Here is a 15,099-nt window from a genome sequence, read left to right on the forward strand (position 1 = left end):
CATATTCTAAACGGTTCGGTTACATGAGCCTTTTGGAATCGGTAGAACTGTTGTGTTACGGTTCCCCGTTAGGAGACCGGAATGTGTCGTGCTCGGCAGAAACGAGGGACAGTGACCGGTCGCAAGGAGATAGCTTGAAGAATGTGGCACGCCCCAGACCTGGCTCGAATGTAGTTGTGACTGTTGCAAGTAGGTCGTCGATTTCCTGGAATAAGAAAGGGGGCTGGCACTCCGTCGCTGATGGAGAATCGAAAGAACGAGAAGGGGCTTAGGTTGAAACTTTTTCCTGCTGGGACACAAACGTTATCCAGCAGCTTTATCAGTTGTGTGACCTTCTCGTATGCCGCAGTGAATATGAATTGACCCCGGAGGAGTATATGATACTCTACAAAATCATAGGAGACTGACATAGGGGTGAATAAGTTTGGAGGTGCCGTGTCCACTTGGACGCGAACTTGTTCCTACTTGTGAGAATTATCGCTAGCTTGTTAGCTAAAGCATGGCCTGGGTGGAACTATTGCCTGAAATTTGTGAATGGACGTGGGTGGATTCCTTCGTAGGAACGGTTTGTGGCCTACTAATCAGAGATGATCGTGTTTCCCTCAATGAGTTTAGTGTGCGAGGCGATGCAGGAACTGCACGTGAGTGTGCAGTGGAAGCAGACTGGCCGATACGGAAGTTCCTGTAGAGTACGAGCATAAAATCGCCTTGTTGGATAACTTTACAGTGGATATCTTTTCAGGGACACATCAGTCAATCGTCGGGACTGTTACCACTGCAGGTACTGAAAAGGCTGCTGCCCGCGTTCAGGACCAGTGTTACCCTCAGCACACCAAAGATACCCTTGTGATATTGTTGCACGATTCATGCACCATCCCATCACATATTTGTGGCGAAATGACCACGACAGGATAATCAGAGAAATTACTGCTCGTACGGAGCCCTACCGATAGCAGACCTTTTCATGCACCTCTACATCTACATCTACATCTACATCTGCAAGATTACTCTGCAGATCACATTTAAGTGTCTGGCAGAGGGTTTATCGAATCACCTTCACAGTTCTCTATCATTCCAGTCTCGTGTAGCGCGCAGAAAGAATGAACAACTGTATCTTTCCTTACGATTTCTGATTTCCCTTATTTTATCGTGGTGATCCTTCCTCCCTATGTAAGTTGGTGTCAACAAAATATTTTCGCTTTCGGAGTAGAAAGTCGGTGAGTGGAAATTCGTGAGAAGTTCCGTCGCAACGAAAAACGCCTTTCTTTTAATGGTGTCTAGCCCAAATCCTGTACCATTTCTGTAACATTTTCTCCCATATTTCGCGATAGTACAAAACGTGCTGACTTTCTTTGAACTTTTGCGATGTACTCCGTCACTCCTATCTGGTAAGGATCCCACACTGCACAGCAGTATTGTAAAAGAGGACGGATAAATATAGTTTAGACTGTCTCCTTAGTTGATCTGTAACACTTTCTAAGTGTCCTGCCAATAAAAGGCAGTCTTTGGTTAGCCTTCCACACAACATTTTCTATGTTTTCTTTCCAATTTCAGTTATTCGTAATTGGAATACATAGGTATTTAGTTGATGTTACGGCTTTTATATTTGACTGATTTTTCGTGTAACAGAAGTTTAACGAGTTACTTTTAGCACTCATGTGGATGACTTCACACATTTCGTTATTTGGGGTCAACTGCCACTTTTCGTAACATTCAGATATCTTTTCTAAATCGTTTTGCAGTAGGTTTTGATCTTCTGATGACCTTATTAGTCGATAAACGACACCGTCATCTGCATACACCCGAAGACGGCTGCTCAGATTGTCTCCCAAATCGTTTATATAGATAAGGAACAGCTAAGGGCCTATAACACTACCTTGCGGAACGCCTGAAATTACTTCTGCTTTACGCGATGATTTTCCGTCAATAACTACGAAATCTGACCTCTCTGACAGGAAATCACAAATCCAGTCACATAACTCAGACGATATTCCATAAGCACGCAATTTCACTACGATCCGCTTGTGTGGTATAGTGTCAAAAGCCTTCCGGAAATCCGGAAATATGGAATCGATTTGAAATCCCTTGTCAATAGCACTTAACACTTCATGTGAGTAAAGAGTTGGTTATGTTTCACAGGAACAATGTTTTCTAAACCCATGTTGACTGTGTGTCAATAGACCATTTCCTTCGAGGTAATTCATACTGATCGAACACCATATATGTTCCTAAATCCTGCTTCATATCAACGTTAACGATATGGGCCTGTAATTTAGTGGATTACTCACACTATCTTTCTTGTATATTGGTGTGATCTGTGCAACCCTTCGGTCTTTTGGTACGGATCTTTCATCGAGTGAACGGTTGTATATGATTGTTTAGCATGGAGCTAATGCATCAGCATACTGCGAAAGGAACCTAACTGGTATATAGTCTAGACTAGAAGACTTGCTTTCATTAAGTGATTTAAGTTGCTTCACTACTCCGAGGGTATTTACTTCAACGTTACTCATGTTGGCTGCTGTTCTCGATTGGAATTCTGGAATATTTACTTTGTCTTCTTTTGTGAAGGTATTTCGGAAGGCTGTATTTAGTAACTCTGCTCTGACAGCACTGTCTTCGATATTATCTCCATTGCTATCGCGCAGAGAAGGCATTGATTGTTTCTTGCCGCTAACATACTTCACATACGACCAGAATCTCTTTGGATCTTCTACCAGGTTTTGAGACAATGTTTCGTTGTCGAAACTATTATAAGCATCTCGCATTGAAGTCCGCGCTAAATTTCGAGCTTCTGTAAAAGATCGCCAATCTTGGGGATTCTGCGTCTGTTTGAATTTGGCATGTTTGTTTCGTTGTTTCCGCAACAGTGTTTTAACCCGTTTTGTGTACCAACGAGGATCAGCTCCGTCGTTTGTTAGTTTCTTTGGTATAAACCTCTCAATTTCTGCCGATACTATTTCTTTGAATTGAAGCCACATCTGGTCTACACTTACATTATTAATTTGGAATCAGTGGAAATTGCCCCTCAGGAAGGCGTTAGGTGAATTTTTATCTGCTTTTATGAATAGGTATATATATCACTCATTTTTCGAGGATTTGGGGATTACAGTATTCAATCTCGATACGACAATCCTGTGTTCACTAATCCCCGAATCAGTTTTGATGCTCGTTATTAACTGAGGATTATTTTCACCAACCGTTTACTATTCGCGTGGGCTCATGAACTAACTGCTCGAAACAAGTTTCAGAGAATGCGTTTAGCACAATTTCGGATGATATTTTATGCGTACCTCCGGAATTAAACATGTATTTTCACCAACATATCGAGAGTAAATTAAAGTGACCACAAACTATTATCGTATAAGTCGGGTACGTGTTTGAAATCAAATTCTAGTTTTCTTTGAAACTTTCATCAACTGTATCATCTGAATTGGGAGCTCGGTAAAAGGATCCATTTATCATTGTATTACGGTTGCCAACAATGACCTCTGCCCATACTAACTCACAGGAACTACCTACTTCAATTTCGCGACAAGTTAAACTACATGTAACAGCAACAAACAGGCCACCGCCAACCGTGTTTAGCCTATCCTTTCGGAACAAAGTTGGGTTCTTCGCAAAAATTTCGGCTGAGCTTATATTCGACTTTTGCCAGCTTTCAGTGCCGTTAACGATTTGAGCATCCGTGCTTTCTGTTAGCGCTTGGAGCTCTGTTACGTTCCCTATTCTTTTAGAACTGTTATACAAATGGTTCCTGTATCTACGTTCTTCCTGTGTTCAGCCTGCACTCCTTGTGACTGAAGCCCTTCTTGTGTTCTCCCGAGACCCTGTAACCTAAAAAACCGCCCAGTCCACGCCACGCAGCCCCTGCTACCCGTGTAGCCGCCTCCTGCGTATAGTGGACAACTGACCTATTCAGTGGAACCCGAAACCCAACCACCCTTTGGCGCAACTCGAGGAATCTGCTGCCTACATGGCTACAGAACTGTCTGAACCTCTTATTTAGACCCTCCACTCGGCTCTGTACCAGAGGTCTGCAATCGGTCCTGTCGACTATGCTGCAAATGGTCAACTCTGCTTTCATCTTGCAAGCAAGACTGGCAGTTTTTACCACTTCTGTTAGCCGCTCGAAACCAGAGAAAATCTCTTCTGATCCAAAGTGACAAACATCATTGGTACCGACGCGACCAACCACCTGCTGTTGGCTGCAACCTGCGCTCTTCGTGGCATCCGGGACAACCCTTTCCACATCTGCAATGATTCCACCCGGTATGCACACCGAGTGCACATTGGTTTTCTTAACCTTCTTGTCAGCCAAGTACCCAAGGGGTCCCATAACGCGCTTAGCGTTGGAGCTCCAAACTACCAATAATCCCACCCTCTGTGATTGCCAGGATCTTGCAGGCTGAGTGGTTTACTCTGAAACAGGACAGGCGACAGCATCTGGCTCAACGACAGTGTCAGCCACAGACAGCACCTGGAACCTGTTTGACAGACAAACCGGGGAGGTCTTACGTGCGGCCGCCTGGGAAGTCTTTCGCCACCTGGTTCGCCCCGGGACGACCTCCCACTCGAGCACAGGTGAGGGGGTCAGCCTCAGTGCGAGTAGTAACTGGGTTGGCCACCGCTGAGGACCGATCGGAGGACTCGGACGTGGTGGACGTCCGTTTGATCTCCAAGGCCGGCCAAGAACAGGGGTGCCCTTCCACTGCAGCCTCAAGCTGTGTAACGAAGCAATCACAACGTGAACCTGAGAGCGAAGTGTCACCAACACGAATCGCACCCGCACACAACAATCGCAGTCCCTGTCCATACTAAAGACCTTGGAAAACTAAACAATGCAGATAAATGGACTATCGGCACGTGCTGTAGATCCTGACGAAAACGCAGGAACTATGTCTAATAATACGCAGATATTCAAAAACCTAACTACCGAAGCACTCAGGCGAAATTAAATAATTCACCCCTGATTTGGAACTTGTAATATGTCACAAAATCTGTTTACTTTCCGAAGCAAACGAAAACGCGAGAACAGTGGCTATTAGATATTAAATTTACACTCAGAAACTGTAGAAACTACATTATTAAAGCACAGCCGGCCCCTAGTGGCCGAGCGGTTCTAGGCGCTACAGTCTGGAACCGCGCGACCGCTACAGTCGCAAGTTCGAATCCTGTCTCGGGCATGGATGTGTGTGGTGTCCTTAGGTTAGTTAGGTTTAAGTAGTTCTAAGTTCTAGGGAACTGATGACCTCAGTAGTTAAGTCCCATAGTGCTCAGAGCCATTCGAACCATCAAAGCACACACAAGGTATAATAAAATTCGCTCCTGGTTAGGACTCGTAAATGTTACAAAAGTGGTTACTTCCCTGGTGCTGCGTCTGTCTCGGTCGGCTACTCCTGCCTGACCTCTTTCAAATGGAACAGTAAAGAGCGGAAATGATAGTCCTACAGGAAGTAACAGTGTGGATGTGGGTGTGGAAGTAGATAGAGAAATATGAAGGTAGTTCCAAGCAGAGGATTTTAGCATATTAGCTGAACTTTTTCCCCAACATCCTTATCTTAACTCGCTCTCCGTTCACTTGCTACCTGGTAAATTGGAAATTGGTGATAAGTTCCTGTGGGACAAAACTGCTGAGGTCATCGGTCCCTAGGCTTACCCACTACTTGATCTAACTTAAACTAACTTACGCTGAGGACAACACACACACCCATGATCGAGGGGGGACGCAAACGTCCGACAGGGGGAATCCGCATGAACCGTGACAAGGCGCCTCAGACCGCGTGGCTACTCCGAGCGGCAACGCTATCTGGTGATACAACGGTGGAAAGAATTTCATGAGGACAAAGACTATGGATAAATATATAGATTACTGGACACCAGTGCTAGGCTTGTTGCTACGTCACTGGCCAATATTAGCCACTTGTAGAGCGGTACCGGTGCTGACCTGCGGCGCTGCCTCCAGAGGTCTCCACGCGAGACGAGCAGTCCCTCGCCGGTGAAGGGCCGCAGCACGTCCATCATGTAGTCGTCGCGGTTGACGTGCGGCCCGCCGCTCAGCACGGCGCGCGCGTGCTCCGGGTCGGCCAGCAGTACGCAGAGGCGCGGGCCCACCCACAGCCTGCAACAGGAGGGCCGGCAGCCGTCCCCAGGCAACACCTCGTCAACGGTACAGAGCTCTGGGTTTAACGAGAATTGAGCAGCGATGTCATCATAGGCGACACTATGGCTCAGCTTGATTGACGACATCGGAAACAGTAGCATATGACAACTTTCTGCGTTCAGGAAATAAAAGTTGTATAAAAATTTACGGAAGCCATGTAGAGCCCTGAGCCACCATCTCACTGGTACTTGTACAGTAATAACGTTTACTTTATAGGTCCCCACACCTCGCTTAAAGAGCGTGTCTCTTGCTGTTCCTCAAATATTTGTTTTCTAGCTCATTAAGTTAGGGCAACTTGGAAACCTTCTCCACGAACTGGCAAGTACGACATAGCCAACATGAAGTAAATAATCTGTTTGGTATTTTCAGGTTACGACAGTAGTGTTAAACTCTTTGCTCAATTTGCCTTTCTCATTTCTGTCGATATGTAAGTTCTGACTACAGGTGACTAATCATTTCATCTGCTCATTATACGTATCGTGATATATAACCCAAGTAATCGCGGAAATCGTATCTACTGTTTGCTGAACTATAATACATTTTTCTTCTTGAGTTTACTCAGTGAGTGCCAGCGATATTTATATCCATTAGGTGCCTCTGTTTCAATAGTTTACTACTTAAATTCAGTGTAAATAGTTTCAAATTTTGTTGTCTTCGCCTTGCCTTTACAAAACATTTTTGGGGTATCTCTTATATAAATAAACGTTTCAGTGACGATCGATGTATTGGAATGCAATCCTGGACTCTGTCATGTGGCGGGACAGGCAAGGCAAGCACTGGGCTGATGCTCTTGCAGGAGTAACTGAGTACAGCATCGCTGACTCACTTAGTCGTAGTACTGACGGAGAGTGAATTTAAGTAAACATCATTCAACCACGTAATCTGGTAACATGTCACAGGGGTTAATGAACGCCTCCGTAAAGAATAAGTGATATGACAAATACATAAAGTATTTTCAGAGACAACTGCGCTCATAGGTTACGAAGAGATTGAACACACTTTGACAAATATTGTGTGACGATTATTTTCAAAACCAAACAAAATCATATCTGAGGAATCACGAAATCGAGAAAGATCAAAGAAACACTGAGAACTCATGTAGATTAATGCACTATGAATGTATGAAATGATGGGCTAGATGTGGCTCGGGGAAAAGGAGAAATAGAGATTCATGTATAACAGGTCCCCGCTGCATACGCACAAACCACAAATACTCTCCATTGCTGTCAGTGTTTATTTTGTGTCTGTATTAGTTTCGCAATACTAACACTAATAAAATAGGAAACAAATTGCTTTCGGCCATAGATAGTGGTTATTACTCCAATACACGAAGCATTGTTTCTATGCGTGCCGTCTCTGTCAGGATACATGAAAGGACTCAATCGTGATTAAAATGTTCAGTCATAAGTGCTAGGAAAAGATATATTAGAATACCCAAGAAATGAATGTTACTCACACAACAAAATTTGAAAGTGTTCACACTGATTTAAAGTAGCAAAATTTTCATATGGATGATCAAACAGCTGACTTGTTCACCAGAGGCAGTGTTATTTCTCAAACTAACTGAGTTTCGATGTCTTCACGACAAACATGATAAAAGATCTCCAAACTGGTTTTATTTCTAGGTATTGGAGAAGAGACATAGGCTTTTTGCTGCACGGACTAAGAAACAGCAAATGAAACCTGTAAACATCTCACGAAGAAAGCTTGTCCTGAGAGAAATCAGACTAGACTGACTAGACTGACATGTTGAATAGTGTAACAGCAACAAATTGGTCTGCTAGGAGTTTCTGGGCCCATAAGGGCATCGAAACCGTTGATGTTCGTGTGGAACCATCGAGAAGACGAAGTACTGAACCTCAGGATGTGGTTACAGCTTCATAATGACCGCCATCTCCACACCATGACTGCAATGTAATAGAACGAAACAGGTCCTATATCGTATATTAGAATACTGTTTTTTGAACTCATATGTCAGCAAATGAAAACTTTAGGGTCAGAAATACACAGTAAATTACTATCTTCGACATTTCTGATCATTAATTACATCATGTTCTCCAGAATCGCTAGAAAAAAAAAGGTTTATGGAACATAGATTTTACAACCATGCTTGCTACTAACTACACACCTAAAGAAATTATTTTCAGATTTAATTTACTTCTGACTAATACTTGATTTTCTTGGGGAATGATCACTTAGTGTATAAAAAGGCACCCATTTTAATTAGTCAGTTGAACTGACACGTAATCTGATATATGATTAGATTTAAAGTGAATGTACTTACGAAACGTTATTACCATTCGATAATTCATATGTCAGTGAACATCGTAAAGCACCGAGTAAACAAAATGCCATTCAGATAATGTGAAAACTTTTGATCTGTAATAAAGCTCAAGTATTAATTGGGTAAACTGTGTCCCAGATCCGACTTAGAAACACATTTAATTCACATAAATCTAATACTAACATTGCGATTGGATTTCTAAAACACTAAAATAATATTAAAAAATTGAAAAATCATGTTCAGAAAAAATGCAATACTGCATTGTAATGTTGTTTGAGTATCAACAAAATCTACCATGATTAAACTATTTTGGCTGTTGGAAAAGTATCTAGATCATACACAAAAGTAGTGATATTAGCTTAAAGCTACCAACATCTTTTTTTTTTTATTTACTGTACACTTAAACGATTATCAGTGACTCTCATAAAACAGTTCATGTGTTAAAACTGTACTGACTTTGTAATGCTGTGACATGTTTGGCAACGAAAAACTGAGCTGCACTTGCATATCAAATCTTCTACGGAAAATTGACATTTGGTAAATTCAACGTTTGCCGAAGTATTGCTCAATGTCAGCACCTACATTTATGTTTTAATGTGTGTAATAAGTAAGTGGGCTCAGAAGCAACAATAAACCATGAAGATTACTTAAACTAACGGCCTTTCCTTATTTTTCCTTGATTTGTTTAGAAAAATCCATTATCTAAAATATCAGCCGAGTTGGTACTACGAATCTGGAGATGCTGTCTACTCGTTTTCCACCTCTAAGGGATCATCAAGGACAAAGCTAAGGATATTGTGCTTCTAGTTTCCATATGTATAAATGAATCTGTAAAGCTGAACTCAGGCACATGCAAATTCCAGTGAAATTAAGAGGGCAGGTAACAATAGGGAATGTGTTGGATGGAGTGAATGAGAGTGGACTTCGATGAGCCGACAATTCCTCAGTCTACCGTGTACTATCCAGGAGACAAGTATGCCTCTGACCAGACATCCGTTGTGGAAACACCACATACACCCATGACTGAAATGGGCAAGTAGACAGAATTGTTTACGTGCTGAATGGCAAAATGTTTTTATTTGGCTGAATATTCTCGAGTGCATCCTACAGTTATAAGAAAACACGGATTATGTGCTACCGTGGCGGCAGCAATCTGGTATCGTGCACTTGTGAGTAGCATATGGCAAATTGCCACGTGTAACGGCTTATTAGATGTAGAATTTAACTTATGTCCAGGAAGTCAGTCAGCTACTCCGCACCGCCAAGTGCTGCTGCAGATATATAGCTATACAAGACGACGTGCTGACTTGCCAACAGCAGGACTTTAGAAAGTCTTACATCTGTCTTCTGAAACCGTATTTATACAATTCTCAACCAGATGTCCTAAGATATATTCACAGCCTAACTATATTAAACAACTCTAGCAGGGCAATTTATAGCCCTATGTGGCGGAGAATGTGTATCTTTCCTTTGACACATGATCGGCACCACTACTTCATTTTCTAACACTTTTGCTCAAAATGTAGACCACTGATATAGTCGGTCGACAAGTTATTCACCAGGCACTAACGATGTTTCTTGTACTACAGGTTTTTGATCGCTAGGAACTACGGCCTCCGTAAATTTAAAGAAGGACATAATTACCACAAGCCTGTCTGACTAGAATAGCTACTTTATTTAGTTCCACTGAATGAGCTTACCTGAAAACATGTCCAGACTGCGTTTGATCCTGTGTCACAACTGGCGCATGTGATGTTTTCACCCCTTAACGAAATTTCAAACAAATTATCAACTGTCCTTTATTGATAATAATGTATATGTTATCGACGGCTATTACCTTATTACAGCACGAGCGGTCGCAGAATGGAAACCACAATGAAAATCAGATGAAGTTTTCCACAGGTGAATTGTACAGTGTCTCTTGTAGGCCTATACCCGTAGATCGCATCATATCTTTGTTTTCAGTTCTCAGCGCAAAGTGAGCACATGAGGGCACCTGGAAGAAGTGTCTCCCGTCAAGTATGAGTGCTTGCTGAGAGATTTCGCTTGATTCCATGCTACCCCACATAACGTAACTGTCATAATTTCCTTCTTCATGACAATTCTCGGGCGCACACTGCAGTGTCAGTGAAGATGCTCCTGCAGCGGTTTGGATGTCACGTTTCTGATCACCATCGAACCTGAGCCTGGTTCTGTCACTGTTACGTTTCTGCTCACATGTATCGTTGTCTATAATGACAACATTTTGGCACAGACAAAAGCCTGCAGACCAATGTAAGGATTTGGTGGAACTTACAGGTGGCTGCCTTCTATGACGAGGGTATCGGAAAGTTGGCACAATGCTACGTCAAATCACATTGAAGTGGAGTCGGAGCGGATTCTATGTGGAATAGAAACGAATAATAGAAACTAACATGCAGCTAACTCTTTTAAATAAAACCCTTTTCATTTTCACTGTGGTTTACATTTTGTGACCTATCAGACCATAACAAGCGAATAGCCCTCGTATTTAATCTCATACTGTATGGATATCTCAGTCCCATGTATATTTCTTCGTCGTTACATTTTAACTCTTGATAAGTGCATGAGATGATAGAAGAAGGTAATGTAATTTCAAACGATATTTTAAAAAAAATGGCTCTGAGCACTATGGGACTTAACATCTTAGGCCATCAGTCCCCTAGAACCTAGAACTACTTAAACCTAATTAACCTAAGGACATCACACACATCCATGCCCGAGGAAGGATTCGAACCTGCGACCGTAGCAGTCCTGCGGTTCCGGACTGCAGCGCCTAGAACCGCACGGCCACCTTGGCCGGCAATGATATGTTTATGAAACAAAGATATAATGAATTATAGTATTAAGAGGCGTGTATAAAAATCCGGAGTCAGACTGGTGAAACGACTCTGTGGGTACAAATGACATATTCAAGCCACTCAGTCGTTCTCATAACTTCTGGGGGCTGACTGACGACGCCAAGATGGAGAAAAAGGGAAAAAAAGGTTATGTGAGACTGACGGGAATCCTAGAGGAGATACGTAATGAAAGAGATGTTTTAAATAATGGGCATGTGAATGCACGCACTGGGTCGAGAACTAATGGCCTCACTGCTGGTCAGTATGGCGACAATGTGCCAATTGGAATATATTGGTATGATCATAATACTTTGAATTAATTAATGGATGCTTCAAACATAATTCTGTACATTAATATACGTGAGGGCCACTAAATAGTCACTTGTTGTCGTGGTCTTCGGTCCGAAGACAGGTTTGATGCAGCTCCCCATGCTACTCATTCATATGCAGGCCTCTTCAGCTCTGAATTACTACTGCAACCTACATTCCTCTGAATCTGCTTACTGTATTACTGTCTTGGTCTCCTTCTACGAAATTTGTCCCACACGCTTCCCTCCAGTACTAAATTGGCGATCCATTGATGTCTCAGAATGTGTCCTACCAACGCATCCCTTCTTTTGGTCAGGATGTACCTGAAATTTCTCTTCTTCCCAATTCTATTCAGTATCTCCTCATTAGTTACGTGATCTACCCATCTGATATTCAGCATTATTCTGTAGCACCACATTTCAAAAGCCTCTATGCTCTTCTAGTCTAAACTATTTATCGCACTTCCAAACATGGCTACACTCCATACAAATACTTCCTGTACTTGATGTTAACAAATTTCTCTACTTCAGAAATGCTTTCCTTGCCAGAGCCAGTCTTCATTTTATATCCTCTCTACTTCGACCATCATCGGTTATTTTGCTCCCCAAATAACAAAACTCATCCTCAACTTTGTCTCATCTGACTCCCTCAGCATCACCTGATTTAATTTGGTTACATTCCATTGTCGTCGTTTTGCTTTTGTTGATGTTCATCTCATATCCTCCTTTGAAGAAACTGTCCCTACCGTTAACTGCTCTTCCAGATCCATTGCTGTCTCTGATAGAATTAAAATATCATCAGCAAACCTCAATGTTTTTATTTCTTCTCCTTGGACTTTAATTGCTGCTTCAAATTTGTCTTTTGTTTCCTTTACTGCTTGCTCAACATACACATCAAATAACATTGGGGATGGGCTAAAGCCCTGTCTCACTCCCTTCTCAATCACTGGTGGCCTTTCGTGCCCCTCGACTCTTATAACTGCCCTCCGGTTCCTGTACAAATTGTAAATAGCCTTTTGATTCCTGTATTAAAGAGAGTATTCCTGTCAACATTGTCAAAAGCTTTCTCTGAGTCTACAAATGCTATAAACGTAGGTTTGACTTTTCTTAACCTATCTTTTAAGATAAGTCGTAGGGTCAGTATTGCCTCACATGCTCCTACATTTCTCCAGAATCCAAACTGATCTTCTCCGTGGTCGGATTCTACGAATTTTTCCATTCTTCTGTAAATGAATTGTGTTAGTATTTTGCTGCCGTGACTTCTTAAATTTTCACACCTGTCATCACCTGCTTTTTTTGAGGTTGGAATTGTTATATTCTTCTTGAATTGTGAGGGTATTTCGTCTGTTTCTTACAACGTGCTCACCAGATGGAAGAGTTTTGTCAACGAAGGCTATCAATAACTCTAATGGAATGTTATCTACTCTCGGGGACTTGTTTCGACATAGGTCAAATTCTTCACCCAGTACTACATCTCCCTTCTCATTTTCCTCTACATTCTCTTCCATTTCCATAATATTGCCCTCTAGTGCGTCTCCCTTATATCATCATCATCATCAGTTACCTTCTGTATTAGCAGGTCCTTTGTCTCTCCATTTTCTGCGATCCATTGCTTCCTTCTTAAGGCTGCTGTATGTTCTACCGCCCATCATGTCAACCGGTATCTGGAATCTCTTTCTTCCTCGCTTCCTTTTCCCTTCTACACAACCTTCTGAAACTGTTTTTTTTTTCTTTCTTAATAAATGCCCAATCCAATTTCTTTTTCTTCTTTTTATTACATCTAGTAACTGTCTTTTCTCTCCCACTCTTCTCAGTAACTCTCCTTTTCTTACTCTGTCCATCCAACTTATTCTTTCCATCTTCCGCCATGTCCAGATCTCACAAGCCTCCAGCCTTTCTCTCTCTTTCTTTCTCATAGTGCATGTTTCAGCGCCATATAGAAGAAAACTCCATACAAGACATTCTATGAGTCTCTTCCTGAGTTCTCTATCCAGACCGCTGCAGAAAATTCTCCTTTTCTTATAAAACGCCTCTTTTCCCATTGCTATCCTTGTTTTAATTTCTGTGGTGCACTTCCAGTCGGTGTCTATCCCGCTTCCAAGATATTTAAAATTTTGCACCTGTTCTAGTATTTCTCCATTCAGCATTATTTTTATTTCCTTATTTCCTCCTAGTGCCAATACTTTTGTTTTATTTGTGTTAACTTTCAGTCTATATATTTTCCGTTATTTTCAATGGTGTTCACCAAATTCGGTAATTCTTTTTCCCCTGTGGCTAGAAGGACCATGTAATCAGCAAACCTCAAACACCCTACTCTTCTTCCTCCAATTTCTACGCGTTTGTCATCTAATGAGCATCGGTCAATCATATTTTCCAAGTAGAGGTTGAAAAGAGTAGGTGATTGACAGTATCCATGTCGTACTCCTGTTTCTAGTCCGATTCAGTTTGTACTTTCTCCTCTCACTTTAACTGAGACTTTTTGATTAAGATATAATGAGTTTACAAGTCTTCTGGTTTTCCAGTCCTCTCTCTTTTCCCTGATTATAGTCACCAGCTTGTCCCAAACCACATTGTCACACTGTCCTCAGGGAGTCACACCTATTGATACGTGGCTGGCGACCATGGGGTCCCGAGCTGGGTCCTGGCATTGGTTCCACTTACTTATGCCAGGCTCCTCACTTTTATCTTTCCTACTTGGCCACCCTCGGCCAACTCTTGTTCTTTTCCGACGCTGAAGCTATTAGGTTTCGAGGGCTGGGGGTCTTTCATTTTCCAAGCTATACTTCTCATGCAGCGTCTGACACGGAGCGTGCGGCTACAAAAGGCGTCAGTACCCTCATGTTAGGGGCGGCCTCCAGAACTGCGGAAGGCAACAGAATGCCACCGCAGGTTATCTTCCCTGCACAATGCACTCTCCTCCATTGTATAGACCCTCTATATACTCCTTGAAACTTTCTGCTCTCCCTTCTTTGCATAGGACTGGTTTTCCACCTCAGCTGTTGATATTCTTACAGGTGGTTCTCTTTTCTCCAAAGATCTCTTTACGTTTGCTGAAGGCAGTTTCTATCTTACCCATAGTGATATAAGCTTCTACATCGTTACATTTGTCCTCTAGGCATTCCTGATTAAGTTAAATATCTTACATTACCCAAGGATTTGTATTAGCCCTCGTCTTTTCATATACTTGATCCTCTGCTCAAAGTAAGCTAAGATTAATAATTGACTACGTGATAATAGGGCAGAAGACAAGTTTGTTGTAAATGATGTGAGAGATTTAATGGGGTCCCGAATGTGTATCAGACTATTAACTACTAATTTCAAGAATTTACTTTTCCTTTGAACGGAAAGAAGTAGTAGATGAAGTCTTCGGAGTTCCAATATAATAAGTTAAGTTTTCACTAAGATTCAATATACTTACCCTATCAGCTTCGACTGGCTGTCATGGCATCATATATCGAGGATGACACTGTAGATAACAGGTATTTA

The 15,099-nt window shown here is 42.1% G+C and overlaps 1 protein-coding gene across 1 annotated transcript in view; it reads right to left on the minus strand.

Annotated features, from left to right (window-relative positions):
- The window catches only part of LOC124798998 (cytochrome P450 4V2-like), a 101,927-nt gene that overhangs the window by 70,009 nt on the left and 16,819 nt on the right, over positions 1-15,099 (minus strand). The window contains exon 2 of the mRNA XM_047262534.1: positions 5,948-6,121. Within this exon, the coding sequence (XP_047118490.1) occupies positions 5,948-6,121 (174 nt within the window). The remainder of the gene's footprint in view (positions 1-5,947; positions 6,122-15,099) is intronic.

The sequence above is a fragment of the Schistocerca piceifrons genome, chromosome 5 (genome assembly GCF_021461385.2).
Source record: "Schistocerca piceifrons isolate TAMUIC-IGC-003096 chromosome 5, iqSchPice1.1, whole genome shotgun sequence".
Classification (NCBI taxonomy): domain Eukaryota; kingdom Metazoa; phylum Arthropoda; class Insecta; order Orthoptera; family Acrididae; genus Schistocerca; species Schistocerca piceifrons.